General features: G+C 55.1%; 8 protein-coding genes across 8 annotated transcripts in view; 4 read left to right on the top strand and 4 right to left on the bottom strand.

Annotated features, from left to right (window-relative positions):
• Positions 1-3,057, top strand: part of PHACADRAFT_147340 (uncharacterized protein) — a 3,673-nt gene extending 616 nt beyond the window's left edge. Inside the window, exons 2-5 of the mRNA XM_007397659.1 lie at positions 149-329; positions 382-577; positions 629-1,514; positions 1,590-3,057. Coding sequence (XP_007397721.1) covers positions 149-329; positions 382-577; positions 629-1,514; positions 1,590-2,252 — 1,926 coding nt within the window. The 3' untranslated portion in view covers positions 2,253-3,057. The remainder of the gene's footprint in view (positions 1-148; positions 330-381; positions 578-628; positions 1,515-1,589) is intronic.
• A 726-nt stretch (positions 3,058-3,783) lies between these two features.
• PHACADRAFT_98931 (uncharacterized protein) lies at positions 3,784-4,221 on the bottom strand (the record flags this gene model as incomplete). Its single annotated transcript, XM_007397658.1, has 3 exons — positions 3,784-3,838; positions 3,894-4,017; positions 4,077-4,221. 3 exons carry the CDS (start codon positions 4,219-4,221, stop codon positions 3,784-3,786), a joined length of 324 nt encoding a protein of 107 aa, XP_007397720.1.
• Positions 4,222-5,101: 880 nt separating this feature from the next.
• On the bottom strand, positions 5,102-6,049 carry PHACADRAFT_259184 (uncharacterized protein). Its single transcript, XM_007397657.1, has one exon. It carries the CDS (start codon positions 6,014-6,016, stop codon positions 5,186-5,188), a length of 831 nt encoding a protein of 276 aa, XP_007397719.1. The 5' UTR covers positions 6,017-6,049; the 3' UTR covers positions 5,102-5,185.
• A 262-nt stretch (positions 6,050-6,311) lies between these two features.
• Positions 6,312-7,505, top strand: PHACADRAFT_259183 (uncharacterized protein). The gene is made up of 4 exons (XM_007397656.1): positions 6,312-6,634; positions 6,689-7,043; positions 7,109-7,226; positions 7,277-7,505. Exons 1-4 carry the CDS (start codon positions 6,316-6,318, stop codon positions 7,334-7,336), a joined length of 852 nt encoding a protein of 283 aa, XP_007397718.1. The 5' UTR covers positions 6,312-6,315; the 3' UTR covers positions 7,337-7,505.
• Positions 7,506-8,502: 997 nt separating this feature from the next.
• PHACADRAFT_30122 (uncharacterized protein) lies at positions 8,503-9,138 on the top strand (the record flags this gene model as incomplete). Its single annotated transcript, XM_007397545.1, has 3 exons — positions 8,503-8,516; positions 8,614-8,674; positions 8,731-9,138. 3 exons carry the CDS (start codon positions 8,503-8,505, stop codon positions 9,136-9,138), a joined length of 483 nt encoding a protein of 160 aa, XP_007397607.1.
• Positions 9,139-9,380: 242 nt separating this feature from the next.
• On the top strand, positions 9,381-10,470 carry PHACADRAFT_210761 (uncharacterized protein; the record flags this gene model as incomplete). Its single annotated transcript, XM_007397655.1, has 4 exons — positions 9,381-9,399; positions 9,456-9,598; positions 9,670-10,215; positions 10,287-10,470. 4 exons carry the CDS (start codon positions 9,381-9,383, stop codon positions 10,371-10,373), a joined length of 795 nt encoding a protein of 264 aa, XP_007397717.1. The 3' UTR covers positions 10,374-10,470.
• A 2,025-nt stretch (positions 10,471-12,495) lies between these two features.
• PHACADRAFT_259181 (uncharacterized protein) lies at positions 12,496-12,928 on the bottom strand (the record flags this gene model as incomplete). The annotated part of the gene is made up of 1 exon (XM_007397654.1): positions 12,496-12,928. Exon 1 carries the CDS (start codon positions 12,921-12,923, stop codon positions 12,498-12,500), a length of 426 nt encoding a protein of 141 aa, XP_007397716.1. The 5' UTR covers positions 12,924-12,928.
• Positions 12,929-13,988: 1,060 nt separating this feature from the next.
• On the bottom strand, positions 13,989-17,718 carry PHACADRAFT_124468 (uncharacterized protein). Its single transcript, XM_007397653.1, has 5 exons — positions 16,964-17,718; positions 16,751-16,906; positions 16,000-16,687; positions 15,802-15,947; positions 13,989-15,747 (listed from the first exon to the last, which is right to left on the bottom strand). Exons 1-5 carry the CDS (start codon positions 17,585-17,587, stop codon positions 14,851-14,853), a joined length of 2,511 nt encoding a protein of 836 aa, XP_007397715.1. The 5' UTR covers positions 17,588-17,718; the 3' UTR covers positions 13,989-14,850.
• Between the last annotated feature and the right edge of the window lie 289 nt (positions 17,719-18,007).

Genomic DNA, 18,007 nt, shown 5'->3' with positions numbered 1-18,007 from the left:
TACAGGGATCACACTGTCTCAGCAAAGGCATTGAATGGCCCAGCTTACAACAGTAGCTCGGCCAGGTCTGTGCGTATGCCAGCCATTGCCCGGGATCTCCACGAGTCTTTCGTCTCCGAGCTGCATTTGATTGACTCCACACTCTAAGGCATTCGTCATCTACTGCTTTTTCGATCTCCTTCTCCAATATCTAGGGGGAGAACGTTCCCTCATGATATCACTGCATGGCCGCCCTCCGAAGTATCCCGTCTTTCCTGGAAACTTATTCTGGCCAGAAGTTGACGTCAGCGATCCGTATACGTTCCTCTTCTTGAAGCGGGGTATCATTCGTAAGTCTCAAACTTAAGCATGCCTTCTGTTCACTGACGATGACTACCACAGAGTATGTCCAGGTCAAACCTGTTTTGGCCATGGTCACCATCATCCTGAAAGCAGTCGGGAAGTATAACGAAGGTGCCCTACGAGCAAATTCTGGCTACCTCTACGTCAGTATAGTATACAACATCAGTATATGTATGGCATTATACTGCTTGGCCATATTCTGGATGTGCGTAAACGACGATCTCAAGCCCTTTAGGTGCGCGGTCTGTTCTTACTTGACGGCACTATTTAACTTTGTCGCGACTAGACCTATGCCGAAATTTCTCTGTGTTAAGGGCATTTTGTTCTTCTCCTTCTGGCAGTCCATCTTCATCTCCATTCTCGTCGCTGCCGGTGTCATTACCAAGCTGGGGCCATATACAGATAGTGAGCACATCTCGCTTGCGCTCACGGACGCCCTTGTATGCATCGAGATGCCCCTCTTCGCGATTGCCCACCAGTATGCTTTCTCGACTGTGGACTACATCGACCCGCACGCCAAATATGCCGCGCGGATGCCCATGTGGCACGCTTTACGAGATGCGTTTAGCTTGAAAGACGTCGTGGAAGATACCAAGACTACGCTTCGTGGCGAAGGCATGGATTATCGCGAGTTTGAGCCGAGCGAGGGCTTCATGCACCAAGGCGCTGGGCGGGATCGGCGCATTCGTGCTGGTTTGCGCTACAGTCAGGGCGGAAAGCGCAAATACTGGCTGCCTCAGCCAATCACGTCTACCAAACCACCAGGAGCGATGGAGAGAAGGGTCAACAAGGCCATCGAGCGAGTGACTGGCCGTGACGACCAGGGCGAAGAGGTTCATGCTCCGCTTCTTCCGCAGCAAGCACAGCACGTCGTCCACCTTGCGCCCGATCTGCAATCGCCATCAGACGAAGACACGACGTTATACAACTTCTCGGACCCCGCGAACGAAGGCTACGATTTACCCTTCTCCGACATCGACCCCGAGGACGAGGAGCTCTTCCGGCAGGCGCAGAAGCTGCTCTTCGGAGACTACAACTACCCGGTCGTCGACGTTAGCAACGAATCGGCGCGCATGCGCATATGGACCGAAGAAGAGCGCATCCTGCGGGACGAACGCGGCGCGTACTTTTCCTCCATCCTGGGGCCAAGCGCCAAGCGCGGCTACGGCGCTGTCGGGGCCGGCAGGCGCAGCCGCACCACGTCTGACCTCTCCGACAGCGAGCGTGCACGAGGAAAGGCGCCGCAGCGCACGGACACGCCGCCCGTGCGTCAGGTCGTCATCGATAAGGAGACGGACCGCCTCGCGGCTACGGACCCGGCGCACGCGCCGGACGACGTGCATCTCCGCTGGACGAAGCTCGGCGGCCACTCGCCCGCGCGGTCGCCACGGATACGCACGCTCTCGAACCAGGGCAGGGTCGCTGGCCCCGGCTCGGGCGCGGGCTCGGCGCCGTCCTCTGCGGGTTCGTCGGACCCGTCGTCGGCTGCGAGCAGCCCGCACAGCCGCCCCCGGCCCCCGCCGTCATCCAAGGCGTCGCCGCACAGGGAGGACGAGCGCACGGCGCTCCCGCCGGACGCGGTCGACCTCGTCGTCGAGGACTCACACGCGGCGCACGAGGAGTCGGCGCACGAGCGCCGGCGCGGCGAGCCGCAGGGCCTGCGCAAGGTGTACCGCCGCGGGTATGTCGTGCAGGACGAAGATGGACCGAAGCGTGGCGAAGTGGAAGTAGACGCGCACGGTGAGGCGCACAGCCCGTTCGCCGTCGGCGAGGACGTCGATGCGGTCTTGGAGACTGAGGGGACGGCCGTTGAGGACATGGCCGTCACGCGCGCAGAGACGCCACCCGCGCATGCGCAGATTGTCGTGGACAATTATGATGAGCTCCAAAGGCACAATCCTTGGGCGTAATTCTCAGCACAAGGCTTGGATGGGTCTCTCTTCGTATCATGTCTGTCATGTCTATTTATCGCTATCTCTACCCGGAGCCACATCGTTTCCTCTGTCTCATACAATTTTCATCAAGGTACTTAGCCTCACGGTTCTCCATCTCCTTGTCCTTGTCAACCTCCTGTACAATGCACGCAGCACCTAGCTCTCCAATAGCATTCTTATCCTTGACCTCTGCAGTGTCTGGTCGCTCCTGGTCTGTCGGGCCCATGCTTGCCGCGGGGGCGCCTTCGTTCGCGTCAAGAACCACGCGCCCCAAGCCAAGACACAGCACGAGCTGGAAGACGGCCACGCCGGTTAGGATGCGGTACCCGAGCTGGAAAGCGCCGACGTATGCGGCAACGACGCGCGCGCCAATGAGCGGGTCGTGCGCCGCGGCAACGGCGTCATTGATGTGCGCAAGGGCATAACCCGAGGCGAATGGCGCGATGCTCGCGCGGAAGCGATTGTTAATGACTGGCGCGGGAGCGGGCCTTGTTAGGAGTGATGAAAGTGTGGAAGGGGCTAGCGTACCTGTGCCGATGATGCCTACACCGAGGACGCCGCCGAGGTTCGGGAGAGCGGAGATGAAGGCTGTCACGGTCGGGAGGAGGTCGTTGGGCAGTCCTGCTTGGGGGATGACCATCGTTACGATAGTGCCCTGCGAGGTGAGTTAGCCTCGAGGAAGCGCATATAGCCAGCATATACCCACCGAGCCGAAGCCGATCCCACTGACGATGGTGTACGCGACAACCTGTCCAATGCTGCTGCCCTCATGCAGCGTCGTCATCAGCCCCTGGTGGTTTGTCAGTGGAATGCATCGTCCGAACAGAGGAAGGCCGCGCTTACCATGCCTATGGGGAGAATCGCAAGCCCGATCCAGAACGGCGGACGAATGATATCCGTCTTCGACGCGTAATAGTTGGTAAACGAGCTGGCGAGCGCCGCCGTGAATAGGAACGGAATGACGAGTGCGGCCGCCAGTGTCGAGGAGTGCCCGATGACCTGAAGGAATATGGGGACGTAGAACGTCTGGTGGATGCTATTAGCAAGGGTTAGAGAGCGCGTATCAAATCCACCTACAGTTGCAAAAAGGTGGAAGAAAAGTAGAGTGCGAGCAACTGCGTTATAAAGCTATCAGCTCAGACGCGAAAGATAGCAAGTATAAAACCTACTTGTTATGATCGGCACGTTCCTATACTTCCAACGCACGAAAAGCTTCATGGGCACGACCGGATGAGTCGTTTTGTTCTCCGCGATGACGAAGGCTAGGAATGCAATACCAGTGCCGGCGAAAAGGCCAATAATGACGGGCGAGTTCCAAGTGTATGCGTCACCCGCAAGGTTCAGCGCGACGATGAGCAGAGTTAGCCAAGAGACGAGGAAGCCCATGCCGAACAGGTCCAAGGACCTATTCGCTGTGCGAATATTAGTGGCATGTGAGGGTGCCGGGATGTGCACCGAGTAGATAAAGATGGCCGTAACTGGACGGAGCTGGTTGGATGGTTTTGCGCTACAGTGAGGATACGTACTCACTGAGGGGGCCAATTGGCGCGTTCAGAAGGAAGCTGTCCCAACAGTTGATCAGGGACTACCGGGAAGCGTGGACACGCGAGCACTTACATCCATCGCCAGTTGCCAGACTTGGCTAGCAGTCCGCCGAGAATCGGACCAAGCGAGTCCGCAATGATGAATACCGCATTGATTAGGTTGAGATACGTGCTCCTTTGTCTCTCATTAGTCAGCTCTACAGGAGGGCAGCGCATGAGTAGTCTCGTGAGTGTAGTATAAGCTGTGAATACTTACGGCTCACAATGATAGTACACAGCGAGAGTAGCCCTGCACCACCGACGCCTGCAACCATTCTCCCCGCAACAAGCTGCGATAGGGAGCGCGATGTGCCGGCAATGATATTTCCAACGATGAACACCCAGACTTCACACACCAGCATGCGTTTTGTGCCGAACACATCCTTTATGTTTTTGATCAAAAAGAAGCTGCAGAAAAAAGTTGAAACTACATACAGAGAGTCGACCCGTTAAGGGCTGAAAGACGGTGGTGGTGAGCAGATACGAGGTAGTGATCCACGTCAGTGAGCCCTTCGCCTTGACACCTGCACCGATATCGGAAGCCGCGGTGCTGACGATAGTTTGCTCTAAACGGATATCAGACGCAGGGTTTGCGTTGAGTTACCTGTACTCACCGAAAGCGTACAGAAATGTGCACAATCCCAGACTGCAATTTCGTTGCCATGAGCGCGTACACGATGTTTTTGCACCGCTCTCGCACTTACCTGAAAAGAATCAGTCCAATACGTGCGTAGGACATGTCGTCAAACTTCTCGACCCTGTTGATGACCCGATCCACTGCATTCTGAACAGCCAGCCTCGCATCCGTCCTGGACTGCGTACGATGCACTTCCCGCAGCTCGACGATTTCTGCTTGTGGAGTTGATGTTTCTTTTTGAGAAACGCGCGGCATTCTACCAGCCAGGTTCTTCAGAAAATTTTCACGGAGCGTGCAATATTTTCTCACTTGATCTTTGTGGCCCTCCCCTCTCAAGGTCTGCCGGTGTGAAGGTTCGATGCAAGTCATTCAAGAGGCGCACACGAATGTCCTCATGGTCCCGAGAGACCACATGACAAGGCTGGGCGTCGATCGCGCATGGGGCGGAGATCTTCTCTACACATTTGGCAAGTTTGTAAGAACCACACGGATTTTGCGCGTGTCTTTTTGCTGGATAGAACTGATGAGACCTTAGAGCATGGTATTTGCTTGTTCGCTGGCGTGTAATGTATATTAAATATATTGGTGCTCTAGCATATGTTACTTTAGTTCAGAGCGAGCTGAGCACATAGAAGCTCTGGCGCATTATGTAAACGCACTGATGGTCTATCCTCCGACCCTGCTGCACCTCAAAATTCTGGTGGGACATCTTCGTTCATCGCGAAAGCTTGCGGCGTCCCGATAGGAGAGCTATTATCAGCACCATTACCAAGCACCTCCTCCAATTCCTCTTCTTCCTCGCTCTCGTTGCTTTCATCTTCCCTCCCCTCGTCTCCTGTCTGTGCACCGCCATCTACGTTCATCTCGACGTCCTCGTCTGCATGTGTCTCAGCACCGCCTACGTCGTCCAGTGGGTTCCAATCTAGCTCCTCCGGCTCCTCATTCTCGACTTCCACACGCGCTTTCCAGTCGAACTTCTCGCGAAGCAGTGTGACAGCACGCACCGCTCGGTCAACGCGCTCGTCGTGTTCAACCTTGATCTGATCGCATTCGCGTAGGATGTCTGCATACTCGGGTTTCTTGTCCTGTGCGCCGAACCGAGGGCGTGCAGTGTTGTTCGTACCCGTGCCTGTGCCTGTGCCCGTCAGGCCCAGCACACCAAGCGAGCCGCGGGTGGACATGTGCTCCGCGAGGTGCCGGACCGTGTCGTTCTCGAGCTTGAGCACGTCCGTAGTCTGCTGGCCGCGCAGAAGAGGAATGAGATCATTGTCGAGTTGGTGATCGGTCATAGGCATGCTCGGGTGCAACGCGAGCCTTTCGTAAGGGTTCACTGGCGCATGCGTCCCGCCGTGTCCATTCACGGGCCTCACGGCAGCGGCCGTACCGACGAGAGACATGGACAGGTTGTGCGACTGCGAGAGAAGTATCGTGTATTTCGACAGTATGTCTGGCCAGGAAGGCATGGCATTCTGCCCCTGCTGATCAATAGTCGCTTGTAATGTCTGGATGGATTCGACCATGGAGTTGATCTTCGAACGAAGAGACTCGAGTTGCGCGATGGGAAGAGATGCAGGCTGTAGCGTCGGTAGAGTCATAGAAGGCTGATTCAAAGGCGGAATCTGCGACATTGTAGCTGTGAGGAAGAGATGAATGAGATGCAAGCTCGAGGCGGGTGAAGCGGTCCTGGGGTTAGGGTCCGATCGGGCGCGAACGCGTTACAGGGTTAGGGCCACGAGTGCGACGCCAAATACGGGCAAACAACAAGACTCCTGGCGAGAAATATCAACTTTGAGTTCTTTACTTTCGACGTCCACCTACAATGCTCTCGGTACTCGCGCAAAGAGTTGCGTTCAGACTGCCAACGCTCGCGGCGCCGACGTTGCTGAGGTCGCGTGCACCGCTCGTCGCGTCGCAGACTGCCTTGACACGTACGTTCCTCACGACCCCTCAGCTTGCCTTCCCGGCGGCGAAGGCGAAGGCGACGACGACTGCGAGCGCGCCCAAGACAAAGAAGGCACTCGACAAGCCCAACACTACCGCGACCAAGTCCACGAAGACGGTCAAAAAGCCGACGAAGGCTGCTAAGCCCAAAGCGGAGCCTAAAGCAAAGAAGGAGAAGGCGCCGCCGAAGCCAAAGCGTGCGTTGTCTACCTTGCGCGCGTAGCACGCAACTGAACACGTCGTACTCGCAGGCCTCACCATTCGCCCCGAGGACAGGCCGCCCAAGATGCCGGCGGGTCCTTGGCTCCTCTTCTGGAAGAGATATATGGCAGGCCGCGGGATCAAGTCGCTCGATGAAACCCATGAAGTAATCAAAGAAGCATCCAGCACATGGCGCGCCATGTCCGAGGCCGAGAAGCAGCCCTTCCGCGACGAGTCTGCCGCTGCCCGAGTGGAGTATGCCAAGCGTCGCAACGAGTACTTCACCACCGTCGACCGCAAGATTCTCAACGAGCTCAATCGCCGCAGGACCGCCCGTGATCCCAACGCTAGCAGACTGAGGCGCAAGAGCAAAAACTCAGGGCAGCCAGCCCCTCCTTTCGTCGCGTGCGTCGCCCGTTTTCTTTCTCCTTGTAAGCGCCCGAAGCTTGTCGCTCACGTGCGGGCCACAGTTGGTTCAATGAGACCTTCCGGCAACGCTATGCTACAGAGAATCCTGATCTGCCTGCGCGAGACGTTGCCAAGCACGCAGGCGAGGTATGGCGAGGCATGTCTGATGGCGATAAGCAGGTGCGTCGCACTCGCCCACCGTGCTATCTGTTTCTTACATCGTTTCCCAGCCCCACGTCGACCGGGCCAGGCAAGCGATCAAGGAATGGAAGGCTAAGCAACAGGCATAACGGTCTCGTGACTGCTTTGACCCTGTGTGCGCCCAGTGTCGTGTTTGCGTCTACGCTATATGCCTAGTTCCGTAGTTTGACCATTGTCGATTCGTCCAGCTCTGTACGGCTTCAGTTCGTTAATGTCTTTCTTGCACGGTCAATATATCCCTGGCATAACCTTCAACCGCACTCACAGCGCATACACCTACCGGTTCTTTCCGGGCTCGCGATGTAGCTCCTCGCCTTCGAGGTCCGGTCACTTGTGCATTCTCATGTGCCTTCATGTGCGCGAATACGTGCCTGGCGGACCGAAACGTAATGAACGTTAACCGCTGTACAAGGATCTGTTTACGCGTCGAACACGTCATGTCGCGCCAGCACACGCAGTCACCACCTCGACACGGGCCCGGTGTCGATAGCTGGTGCCACACTGGTTTTGTCAAGGCGAGTTTGTGCTGAGGCTGATTGGTCATCTTGAATACAGACCTGTCGTTGGGTTTGCGATCGATAGTGCTCAGGACACGCCCTGCAGGTTCATTTTCACAGATTACCGGACGTTGCTGATCTTTGAGCAGAGCGCAACCCATTGTATGCTGCATTTGAACATCACCATGCTGGCAGCGATCATCTTCGACGTCGCCACATTCCCCGGCATGAAAGAGCTGTGGCGAGAGTCTCTCGTCGAAGATAGGGATACGGCGTTATCATGCAGTAACGCCGTGGCCCTGCCGCCTAGGAAACCCGGTATGGCGTGTCAAGACCATCTCACCCCAAGGACCCACTCTGAAATAAGCTCGAGAGCTCGAGGCAGGGATTTAGCCTGAACGCTAGCCGTATTTGCCTCGATAGGAGCAAGTAATATCGGGTTTTTGTTTCACTTCATGTCCGGATTTCGTGCAAATGACTCAGAAATTTGACAGAAATAGAGCAACGCGATGATCTTCCTTGGTGGCAAAGAGTTCTCGAGCCTCAGCACTGCTCGTGCACGCATCGCCTCGATCTCGTAGAAATGAGCAGCTTATAAACTGTTCTTCCGGTCGCTCAGAATCGAATGCAAATAATCATTGAACGCAATTCGCATACTAGTGTACAGACGGGGCGAAGTGGCGTATGGAAGGGGCATAGATCATTACAGGCGAGAACAATCGGGCCTATTCCTCTGAGCCTAGTACTAGTTACTCATTATGCTCTGGGAGCAGTAGGTGAACCGCAAGCTGGAGTTTGTCGCCGGCCCTGGCCTCGTTTGGGCACAAATGGCCCAGCCTCCACCTGAGGATCTGCTCCTGCCTCTGCAGCGACAGCTGGCGGAGGCTTGAAGGCGCTTACCTTGCTTACCTCCAGCCACCACTACCACTGGTATGTTCGCTTTCCAGAGCGGCATTTTGTATCACACTCTGACCACGGGCACATAGCTGTTGAATGCGATCGCAGCCGTTGCTCTTACTGGCCTCTTTCCTTCATCAAAAGATCCCCGGTCGGGCTCGCTCACGGCCCGATTTCAGCGTAGAGACGTCCCGCCGGACCTTATTCGATTCATGTATCGCAATCCTTGTGGGACCGAGCTGTTTCTTATTGACATGCCGGAGCGCCGTCCCTTCCAATTGCCTCCTACAGAAGACGCATACCTACGTGCTTCTCTAGGAGATTATCTTGGTCATGGCCACTCGAGTATCGTCTTCGATCTCATAGACGCCCAGCTGTCTGGTGCGAGCTCCGAGACCATCATCCCTCCTCTGGTGGTCAAAGCCGCACGCATAAATCGCGTTATCTCACTCGTCCGCGAGGCCTGGTTTTACGACGAGATGGAATGCCTCCAATGAGTCAGTATACCGCGCTGCTACGGCTATTTTGAAGCAGAGGTTCTCGACAACTCTGATGTAAAGCAGCAGCTGCTCGCCCTCGCAAAGAGATACCGCCCTGAAGACAGCAAGGAAGAAAACGCAGTTCTCCTACAGGACCGGATTAATGTCCCTCTGCACCCTCTACTGGCAGTGCGAGCGACGCGACATACTTGCCGTGACCATCCTGGAGAAGCTCGAGCCGCGAATCCCTTTGGGTCAAAATGTCTCCGAAGAAACTAAGTAAGTTGTGCCTCGCTCACTTGGTACATGTCTCTAACACCTGGCGATTCTCGCAGGAAGGATCTGGAAAGCATGCCACGGAGATCTTATTACGAGCGTCCCTTGGAGCAGTATAAAATCTGCCTTCCTAAGCTCGCTACCTTTATCTGTATCCTTGAATATTCGAATCTCCACGAAAATGCAGTCCTTTAGATCCTGGGTGAGTGCCTCAGTTTTCCAGATTGCTGACCATCGCACTGATTATTACCACACGTCTGCAACGCCGTCTAGCTACATAGGCTCTGCTCCTCCCGCCACTCTACGCCACAGCAGTCGCACGATGAAAGATTCGACTATATCCATAATGCTCCAAACAGTCGCACTGAGATCCACGCCTGGACACACAGCGGGCCTGCGAATGCGACATCAGCTCCGCCAGCGACTTCGTATAGCCCAGCCCACCACGAGCAGCAGCCACCGCCCGGGACTGCATTCGGACCCAGCGACCGCGAGCAGTGTTCAGAATACGGCTTTCCAGATATGCAGGCTTTCAATTCCGACCCGTACGCCCCAGGGCTGTCCCAGCCGTCGCCAATGTACGGCGACCCGGAGTGGCCCAGCAGTGGCGCATTCCCAACAAACAGCCCGTCACCACCCAAGAGGCGTGGCGTCGTTGACAAGCTCGAAAGGGACGCGGAGAGCCTCGCCGCGGTCACACCTGGCGCCGTCGCATACATTGATAACGACTTCGGCGGGTTCGACGGGCTCAAGGACTCCGACGAGGTCGACCGCGTCCGGCGGGAAATTTGGCGGCATCGGGACTGCGCTCGGCCAGGGGTTTGTCGCCGTAGAGCAGGATCTCAGGGGATTCGGCCAGGACGTCGTGGTCACTTTATACGATTTCACAGAAGAGGTGGTTGGAGGGATGGATGATCCCGGACATGCCTGCGCTTGATGCCGCGGAGCAGTCTCCGGACCAGCTCCCCACCTACTAGTAAGATATGGACTGCCTTCAGAGACTTTCGCCCGCTGTAAGGCTTAATACCTCTCCACATACTCCGGACTATCAGAGCAAATTCCATTCCTACGGCTGGTTGTATGCCATATGTTAATATAATTATTTGTGACTAGAAATCAAATGCTCGGCTCAAAATACCAACACAGACAAGAGATAGTAATGTCATTCGACGGGCATAGTCTCTCTGAAGTTGAGGAGTCTGATTCCTGCAATTGTCTGATAACGCAAACAGCCCGGACATGAATGGTATAGGCGCACACTTGCTCCCGCTCTGTGGAAGGCGCGGGTGTGTGCACAGTACATGACAGTACCTACGAGGCAGCAGAGCACACAACATCGAAGCTGAAAATATCAGGGAGGTAGGCTATGTATCAAATGCCAGAGCACTGCATTTGCGGCAGGACTAGAGCGTCAGTGATAGCGTCGGTTGATATTCAAGGCTGTAATATTGGTCAATTTCCTGTACTGCCCGTAAGTATCCATGATCAGATACCCAATTGCATCCGAGTCGAGCCGTCAATGAGACCGACAGATCGTCTCTGCCGCCTAATCATCTGCACGGCCGGGAGCTACTGTGCGCATCGCCTCCGGAAGCAATGAAGTGGCAGTGCAATTTCTAGACAGCTCCTGTCCGTGGACAAGGCTTACAGACGAATTGCTGATCAAGGATGCCAAGCAGACGCACGCACCTTTCTCTCTTACTTCCACGTTCCTTCAAGCCCAAACACAACCAGGTCGCTGCCCAGAGGAAATACAGTGAACCATGTCAGACGGGGATTACACTGATATATGGCCTGTGATTGACGTAAGTAGACAAATTCGCGCATGGTTTTCGCACTCACGATGCGTGTACTCCAGGCCAAAGAGAAAGCGGTCTCTTGCGCAGACTACTTCCCATCTTGCCCTTTCGTTGCTCTAAACGGACAGTATTATCTCGATCATGTCCGGGATAATCATAGACTGCGCGACCTTCACGGAGATGACAGAAAGTAAGCCAACTTGCCCGCTACATAGCAAGGCCTAAGCTAATTAATCGCCGTCGGTAGTTACCTGCACTGCCCCTTCAAACCCTGCACCGTCAAGACCATTGCCTGGAGCTCCCTTCGTGGGCACATGGAGCGCCACCTAAGCATCCACCCATCCAATGACAAAGCGGCGGCAGCGGCACCAGGCAGCAATGCCGCCTTCGCCGCCGCGAAGAGGGTTGGTAACGACGCTATCAGTTGTCATGCCAATGCGGACGGGTCCGGCCACCACTGGGCATCGATGGACCACACCATCAGCGTCGTGACGCCAATATATAACCAGAGTAACGACTTCCAGATGGACGCCACGCACTCCGTCTCCGCCACGTCAAGCTTTGGGTTCAGTGCTGCCTCCGGGCCTGGCGATGCGGGTCATTGAAGAGATTGTTGATTTGAAGTCAGGGCTCGGCCACAAGCTTGCTGCGTAGGCATTGTAAGGTATACGTACGATCGACGATGCTGTAGGGTGCGGAGAAAATGGACCATTAGTACTTGAAATGCTTGGCATGACCCGAGAAAGGCGGCAACTACTAGCCTCAAATATCGCATCGCCACAAAGGACTCGATCATGCAACACTTCAGAGTGCTTTATCACGTTGAACAACCTCATTCCCCCCACATAAAACGTCTTCGGGGGATACAACACAACATAGAGCATCGCCGGTAGTGTGAGGAAAGGGCCTCGGTATCAAGTGCGCCGCAGCTCATGTTTGTCTCTTCTGACGAAGTTAAATATTCTTGTGGCAAGAAGTTTTCCCAGCATGCTGGGTCCGCATCTTTGTATTTCTTGAGACAGGCCCAATAATACTGGTCGTCGCCTGAAGAGACCACCTCTCCAATGTCGCGAGATGGCACTCGAGCTCGCCCTCGGAAACCCGATCTCTATCAGAAGGGGACGGCCCGACAGCGTATCGGAGACGTCTTGCATAAATATGACAAAACCGGAACAAGATGCTGGACAGTCAAACCCCTCATTTTGGCTTTTCAGCTACTGAACAGGGCCGGCACCCATCGTTTCGCCGCTGGCTCTGCATAAACGGATCTCTCAGCAACATGCAATAGAATCAGGCTCCCAGTCACACCTTGGATTGTCGCGTCCTTGCCAGATCTCTTTCAGTAAGACCAAACAGCATTGGCTCCAGGAACCTCCCATCCGGCAGTTCGGGGCCGTGTTCGATCGTGACAGCTCGGTGGTGATTCACAGCCTCCATGACCTTGTCAGAGAGCACGCGAAAGTCTTCTGCTGCATGCTCCTCTCCACAAAGGACCTGAAAGTGTTCCAACCGTGGGTAACAAGGTAGAAGGGATGTAATTGCGGGCCAATTGAGAGACTGAAAGTATGGGGGCGACTTGTCATCTTCCGTGTCGGCGAGGGCAATTCTGCGAACAGACCAAGTCTCATTGCTGTTGTCGGAAGGTGCGGACCTAGCGACCTGGACCAAGATATTTGCGATTATCGGTTCCCCAACCAAAGGGAAACTTCTCAAAGAACCGGTGAACATATAAGCACCTTGTGAACACCTTGTAAATATGACGGCGCCCTGGAAGAGTGGCAAGTGAATCTCACCTCGGATTCCTTTAATGACTTCAAACGAAGTCCGTCTAATTGAGTCGCCACTTTGCAAGAAGATCTGGACGAATCTGACGACGGCCCACGTCTCGGCAGGAATCGCTGGCCCTGTGGTTCGACCTCGGGTGAACGAGTGTCGGGTGCTTGTGGCTGCTAGGATCCAAGCAGCTACCGCGATGTTGTCTGTGCAGTCCCACTGCTCGATTACACGGATATAGCTAAATGAGCCAGAGCAGATATTGGTCGCAGCATCGGCTGTCGCAGGGGGTTCACCCAACCATGTGACGTATTCGAGTATGACGGTGTCTAGGTGAGTGATATCCGCCAGTACCCGAAGCACTATTCGGAACGACGAGAAGTTGCAGTGGCGCAGATACAGCCAGGTGACGTTCCGAAACGACCTTTTCATAGCTGCGCTATGTAGCAAACGTCCAGAGGGTTTGATAGGGATGTGCTGGACAGTGCGGCACGCCGGCAAAAGACGAAGGAGCGCCATCCAGAGTGGACGGGAAGGGTAGCCATCAATGCTGAATAACAGCGTCGTGACGTACTCTGCAAGCCAAGCGGATAGCGGAGATCGCAATATACCATAGAGCATACGACAATCCTCCTCACTCTCCAGGCTAAGCCGGGTGAAGAGATGAGGGCGAAGACGTCGAGCCCAGGCTTTCGAAACCATGGAGAGCGTTGAGACCGTTTTGTCATTAATGCTCTCCAGTGTGTCATGTATGCAGTCTTGTAGCTCACGAGGGAGCTGCTCCCAAGAACAGATGAACGTGGAAAACGGCCTGGATTCCCTGCCTGAAGGAAAAGTATGAGCAGCGCAGCGAGGCAATGATTCGAGATGATGACTCACACCACTCCCTATATTCCTGCGTTAACCACCGCCACGCACGCACATCCATGAAGATTAATGCTGTGTTGAGGTGTTAGACATAGAATGTGGCTGCAAGCAAGCGAGGTTGACTTGTCAGAAGTATTCAATATTGGCGCCTAGCAATATTCCTCTCGACGGGACGTTCTCGTCTTGTTAAACCACGATGAAACTGCCGCTTATTCGCCACCAACTCGTCGTCATTCAACGTCAACGCTCGTATCTCTAGACGTGCTCTTTGCTCATGAGGATGTAATTGTCTAAGGCGACTGGTCAGAGGCCTCAAAATACGGAAAGGATTCCGTAAGCATCGTACCTCTTACTCGCACAGTGTCCTAGCTGAGTCGAGCGCAAGTGGATGCATTGCGGACAAATCCAGCTGGTCCTTTCTGAGACACGCAGCTTCGCATGCGGCTCCCGTATCCCCGCGAGCTCGCGTCGCTCTACGGCGCCGTGCTTGGAAACGCGCAGATGCACACGACAGGGCTTTTGCTGGTGTGGGATGCCGTGCAAATGTATCAGGACGAGCGGGGCGGGGCGGGGCGGGGCATCGGCGTATGCCCCGAGAGCGGACGGGACGGCATGCGAACTTGAACGGCAGAGATACGTGCGGTAGCTATCCGCTCTGAGCTGTACGATGCTGACTCGCTTACGGCTATTTTCGTGCTTCGCCAATTCGCAGACGAACATGAATGCTTGCTTGGATATGCTTATAACTACATATCCCTGTATTCATACATGCGCTACCAATGCCATCAAAGATCACCCTTCGTTGAATGCGAGTACAAAGATGCAGATGTATTACGACAACACGGCTACAGCAGTCTAGTATACACAAGGGACAGGCGTAACAAGGACTCAATGGTAGCCATATACTGGCATTTCGCTTACATTTCGCGATCAGAATAACAGGTGCCCGAAACAGAGCAGTAAACATCGGCCACTGAAGGGCCCTTTCACCGCAGTTGCGACCAGGCTGATATGCTCAACGGGTCGAGGGCCCACCGAAACCTGTCTGTTGGACGGGCCCGAAGACGTCGTGAGTGGGAAGAACAGACGAAGGTGCGGAAGCATCCGCGACAACGCGTGGTCGTTTGCGCGACCGCGCCTGCTCGTCGTCGTCGTCGTCATCAGCCGCCTTTGCCTCGTGCTTGACCCTACCATCTGCGTCCTTAATCGCGTTCTCCTCTAGTATCTGGTGCATGCGCTCCTCGAAAGGGAATGGGGTTGAATCGACGACGACGTGAAGGTTGTTGTTCTTCAGGAGGTTGACCATCGTGCCGAACCTCTTGTGTATCGAGACGTACAGAGAACCCATTTCGGTTGCGTTCATCATATGGACAGTGCCGAGGTCGTGCTCAAACTGCCTGTACCGCGTGGCTATCAGTGTGCGAACTTGATCCAGCTCCGGCGCTATGGCCATAATCTGTGGCAGCAGGCCCCAGAGTTCCGTCTTGAGCTTGCTGCTGCTGGTCATGACCGCTAGTCGGAACCTTCTGTCGCAGAAAAGGTTTACAGCAAGATCACCGTGACGCTGCATACATGCGTTGAAGTCGACCTCGGGGCGATCTTGAAACGAGTCCCTAATCTTGCCACAGATGAGCACATATAAGGAAAGCCACAGATGCGACTCCAAGTCGTGGAGGTAGTTATGTTGGAAAAGGGCCGGGGGAGGCTGCGGTTGGGAGTCTTGTGCGAGACTCATAGATACTTGCATTATAGCTGGTGGGGTGGCGGAGGCTGAGGGAGTCCGGTCTGTGGGCAGCTCGAGCTCAGCAAAGGCCAACTCGTAGTCCACAGGCGAGTCGTCCTCGGCTGCGTCTTCGCTGTCAAAGAGATAGCCGTGGTTGTCAATTTCAACCGGCATGAAAAAGGCCGTACCCTGCTTGGCGTTTAGACATTCCAGGATGAGACCGGAGGACAAAACGTTACTCACCGTACGAACACCGGTATGCACTGTGGTGTCAGACATGCGTTTGGCATACTCCACATCGCTGATCACCACATTCTTGCCCACGACAAGTATGTTGCCAGAGCTGATATCTCGATGGACCCAGCCACACTCGTGCAGGCAGCAAAGGACTAAGGGCGGCGGTAAGACAAGGGGTGAGGTCATTTATGTAAGGCGATTCACCTAGTACAGCTCTCCGCAGGTGGCGAAATGCCTCTTCCATAGACTCGACTTCGACGATACTCTTGCCTACCCCTTTGAATACGACGCGGTGATGCGTCTTCGCGGCGAAGTCCAGTGGCTGCTTCGTGGCCTCCGGCATGTTGAAAGCCCCCACCGCCGGATGCTTGCTCATGACCTTCTGCCGTACACTCGGATTGATTAGGACCGGTAACGCCCTCCTGTGCGTGGAGATCGTGGCATCTACAGCTCGCCTCATGGTATTGTGCGTGTCATCCGGACTATCGTTCACGAGAACATCCCAATGCTCCAAAATGTGCGGCAGGTGATTCTCAAAACAAGTGTTGTGGCGTTCGTTGCTGCCGGAGACACGGATTCTATGGAGTATCTGCCATTCGCGAACCCGATCAGAGTCGACCCAGGAGTCCTTGAGCGCGAATGGCCCGGCGACAAAGTTGCCGTCGCCGTCGACCTGCACCACCTCCCAGACACGTGTACCGCGGCCTCGAAGGCTGTCCGCGCCAATTGACGATATCAGCCGCAGTGTTCGATACTTCTTATTGTTGACGGTGATCTCGAGCTGAGTATGTCCATCGGGAGTGGTGAGCCGCCGAATGGTAGTGTCCCAGCCAAGATCGGCTTCACCGGCGTACATGATTCGCAGCAGAAACTCTACGAAGCGCCGAGGGTTCTACACCACGAGCAGGACATGTGAGTTTATTCGCACATAGGGCAGGACGAGATGAGGACCCACCATAATGAAATTGAACGGCCACGACGCGACCACCTCTGACCGGCTCGCGAACCACAGCCGCATACGGTCTCCCTCGATGGTGAAGCCGATGACGAATCTCCTACGCGCATCCTCGCGCATGATGTGATTCAAAGACCACAACACTTTGACTCGATTCTAGCGTGGATCCGCAATCAGTGACAGTATGGAAGAGGTCCTGAAGTGCAGATGTACATCATGTGTCTTAGACTCTCCTTCCGCCGTCTTGAACTCTCCAGGAACCGCGATGTCAACCCACTCCGCTCGTCCATTGCGTGGCGCCTCCGACCGTATACCGTACGCGTCGGGCTTCGACGTGTTACTTCGATCCGAAGACTTGGGCGGACTTGTCAGTCGACACTTGAACCTCACTGTTGGTTCTCTGTTCGAATTGGCACTGACGCTCTTCACCGCCGCCGTCACCGCCTCCGCAAGCGGCTCTAGCTGTGCGAACACGACATCCTCCGTCTTGTGAGGATCTGCGAACATATCGTCGGCCGCCTTGCGACGGGTAGCTGGCAACACACGCCGGAAGGCATCAAGTTGGTTGTAGGTAATGTGGCCATTGTCGCCAAGGTATTGCAGCACGGCATCCAGGTCTATGTCGGGATCCAGTGGAGGCAAATAGGCCTGGAAGAAGTAGTCGGCGCTGTACGATGGCACCGACTCCTTGAGGTCTTCAACAACGATGCTTCGTGACGCCTTGAGACCTAGGTCTGGTGGTGCGGTCCTAGCGTACTGAGGTTGATTGGGTGTCATATTAGTCGGTGCCTGGCCCGGCGGGTTAGGTGGCGTACGAGAGCGATCGCGCTGCGCCATGGTGGAGGGGATTGTTGCTTGCTGCCCTCCCCAGATGCCCACACTTTATATGGGACTCGTCGAGCGGCTCGGCGGATATATGACTCAGATCTCATCGCGGCCTGTGCGCGAAAATCGATGAAAGACTGAGTGGTAGGACAATGCAAGTTGAACGAGGACCGAATATGGCAGCCAGGCCAACCGAACGCGTCGGAGAAACTATTTAGCGCGCGTGCCAGCTCGGTACGCCTGGCAATTGCGTTCCTCTGGGCCTTATCCTACACGCTCACCTCTTTGTTGCAACCATCATGCTGCGGAGATCGCTGATAACACAACTCTCGTTGAGACAACGATGTTCCCCCGGCTATCCGCTGATATCTCGCTCTACGTTCTTTCCTTCTTATCTCTACCAGACGTGCTCAAACTTCACAGAGTCTCTCG

Source organism: Phanerochaete carnosa (genome assembly GCF_000300595.1).
Source record: "Phanerochaete carnosa HHB-10118-sp unplaced genomic scaffold PHACAscaffold_7, whole genome shotgun sequence".
Taxonomy (NCBI): Eukaryota; Fungi; Basidiomycota; class Agaricomycetes; order Polyporales; family Phanerochaetaceae; genus Phanerochaete; species Phanerochaete carnosa.
The sequence above is the reverse complement of the archived record's forward strand: the minus strand, read 5'-3'. Positions and strand labels throughout refer to the sequence as shown.

Coding starts and splice junctions, on each gene's coding strand:
- PHACADRAFT_259184 (XM_007397657.1), bottom strand. CDS start 6,016: ATGGTCGAATCCATCCAGACATTACAAGCGACTATTGATCAGCAGGGG.
- PHACADRAFT_259183 (XM_007397656.1), top strand. CDS start 6,316: ATGCTCTCGGTACTCGCGCAAAGAGTTGCGTTCAGACTGCCAACGCTC. Junction 6,635..6,688: donor GGCGCCGCCGAAGCCAAAGC/GTGCGTTGTCTA, acceptor TCGTACTCGCAG/GCCTCACCATTCGCCCCGAG. Junction 7,227..7,276: donor TGTCTGATGGCGATAAGCAG/GTGCGTCGCACT, acceptor ATCGTTTCCCAG/CCCCACGTCGACCGGGCCAG.
- PHACADRAFT_124468 (XM_007397653.1), bottom strand. CDS start 17,587: ATGGCGCAGCGCGATCGCTCTCGTACGCCACCTAACCCGCCGGGCCAG. Junction 16,907..16,963: donor GAGAGTCTAAGACACATGAT/GTACATCTGCAC, acceptor GATCCACGCTAG/AATCGAGTCAAAGTGTTGTG. Junction 15,748..15,801: donor TGCATACCGGTGTTCGTACG/GTGAGTAACGTT, acceptor AACGCCAAGCAG/GGTACGGCCTTTTTCATGCC.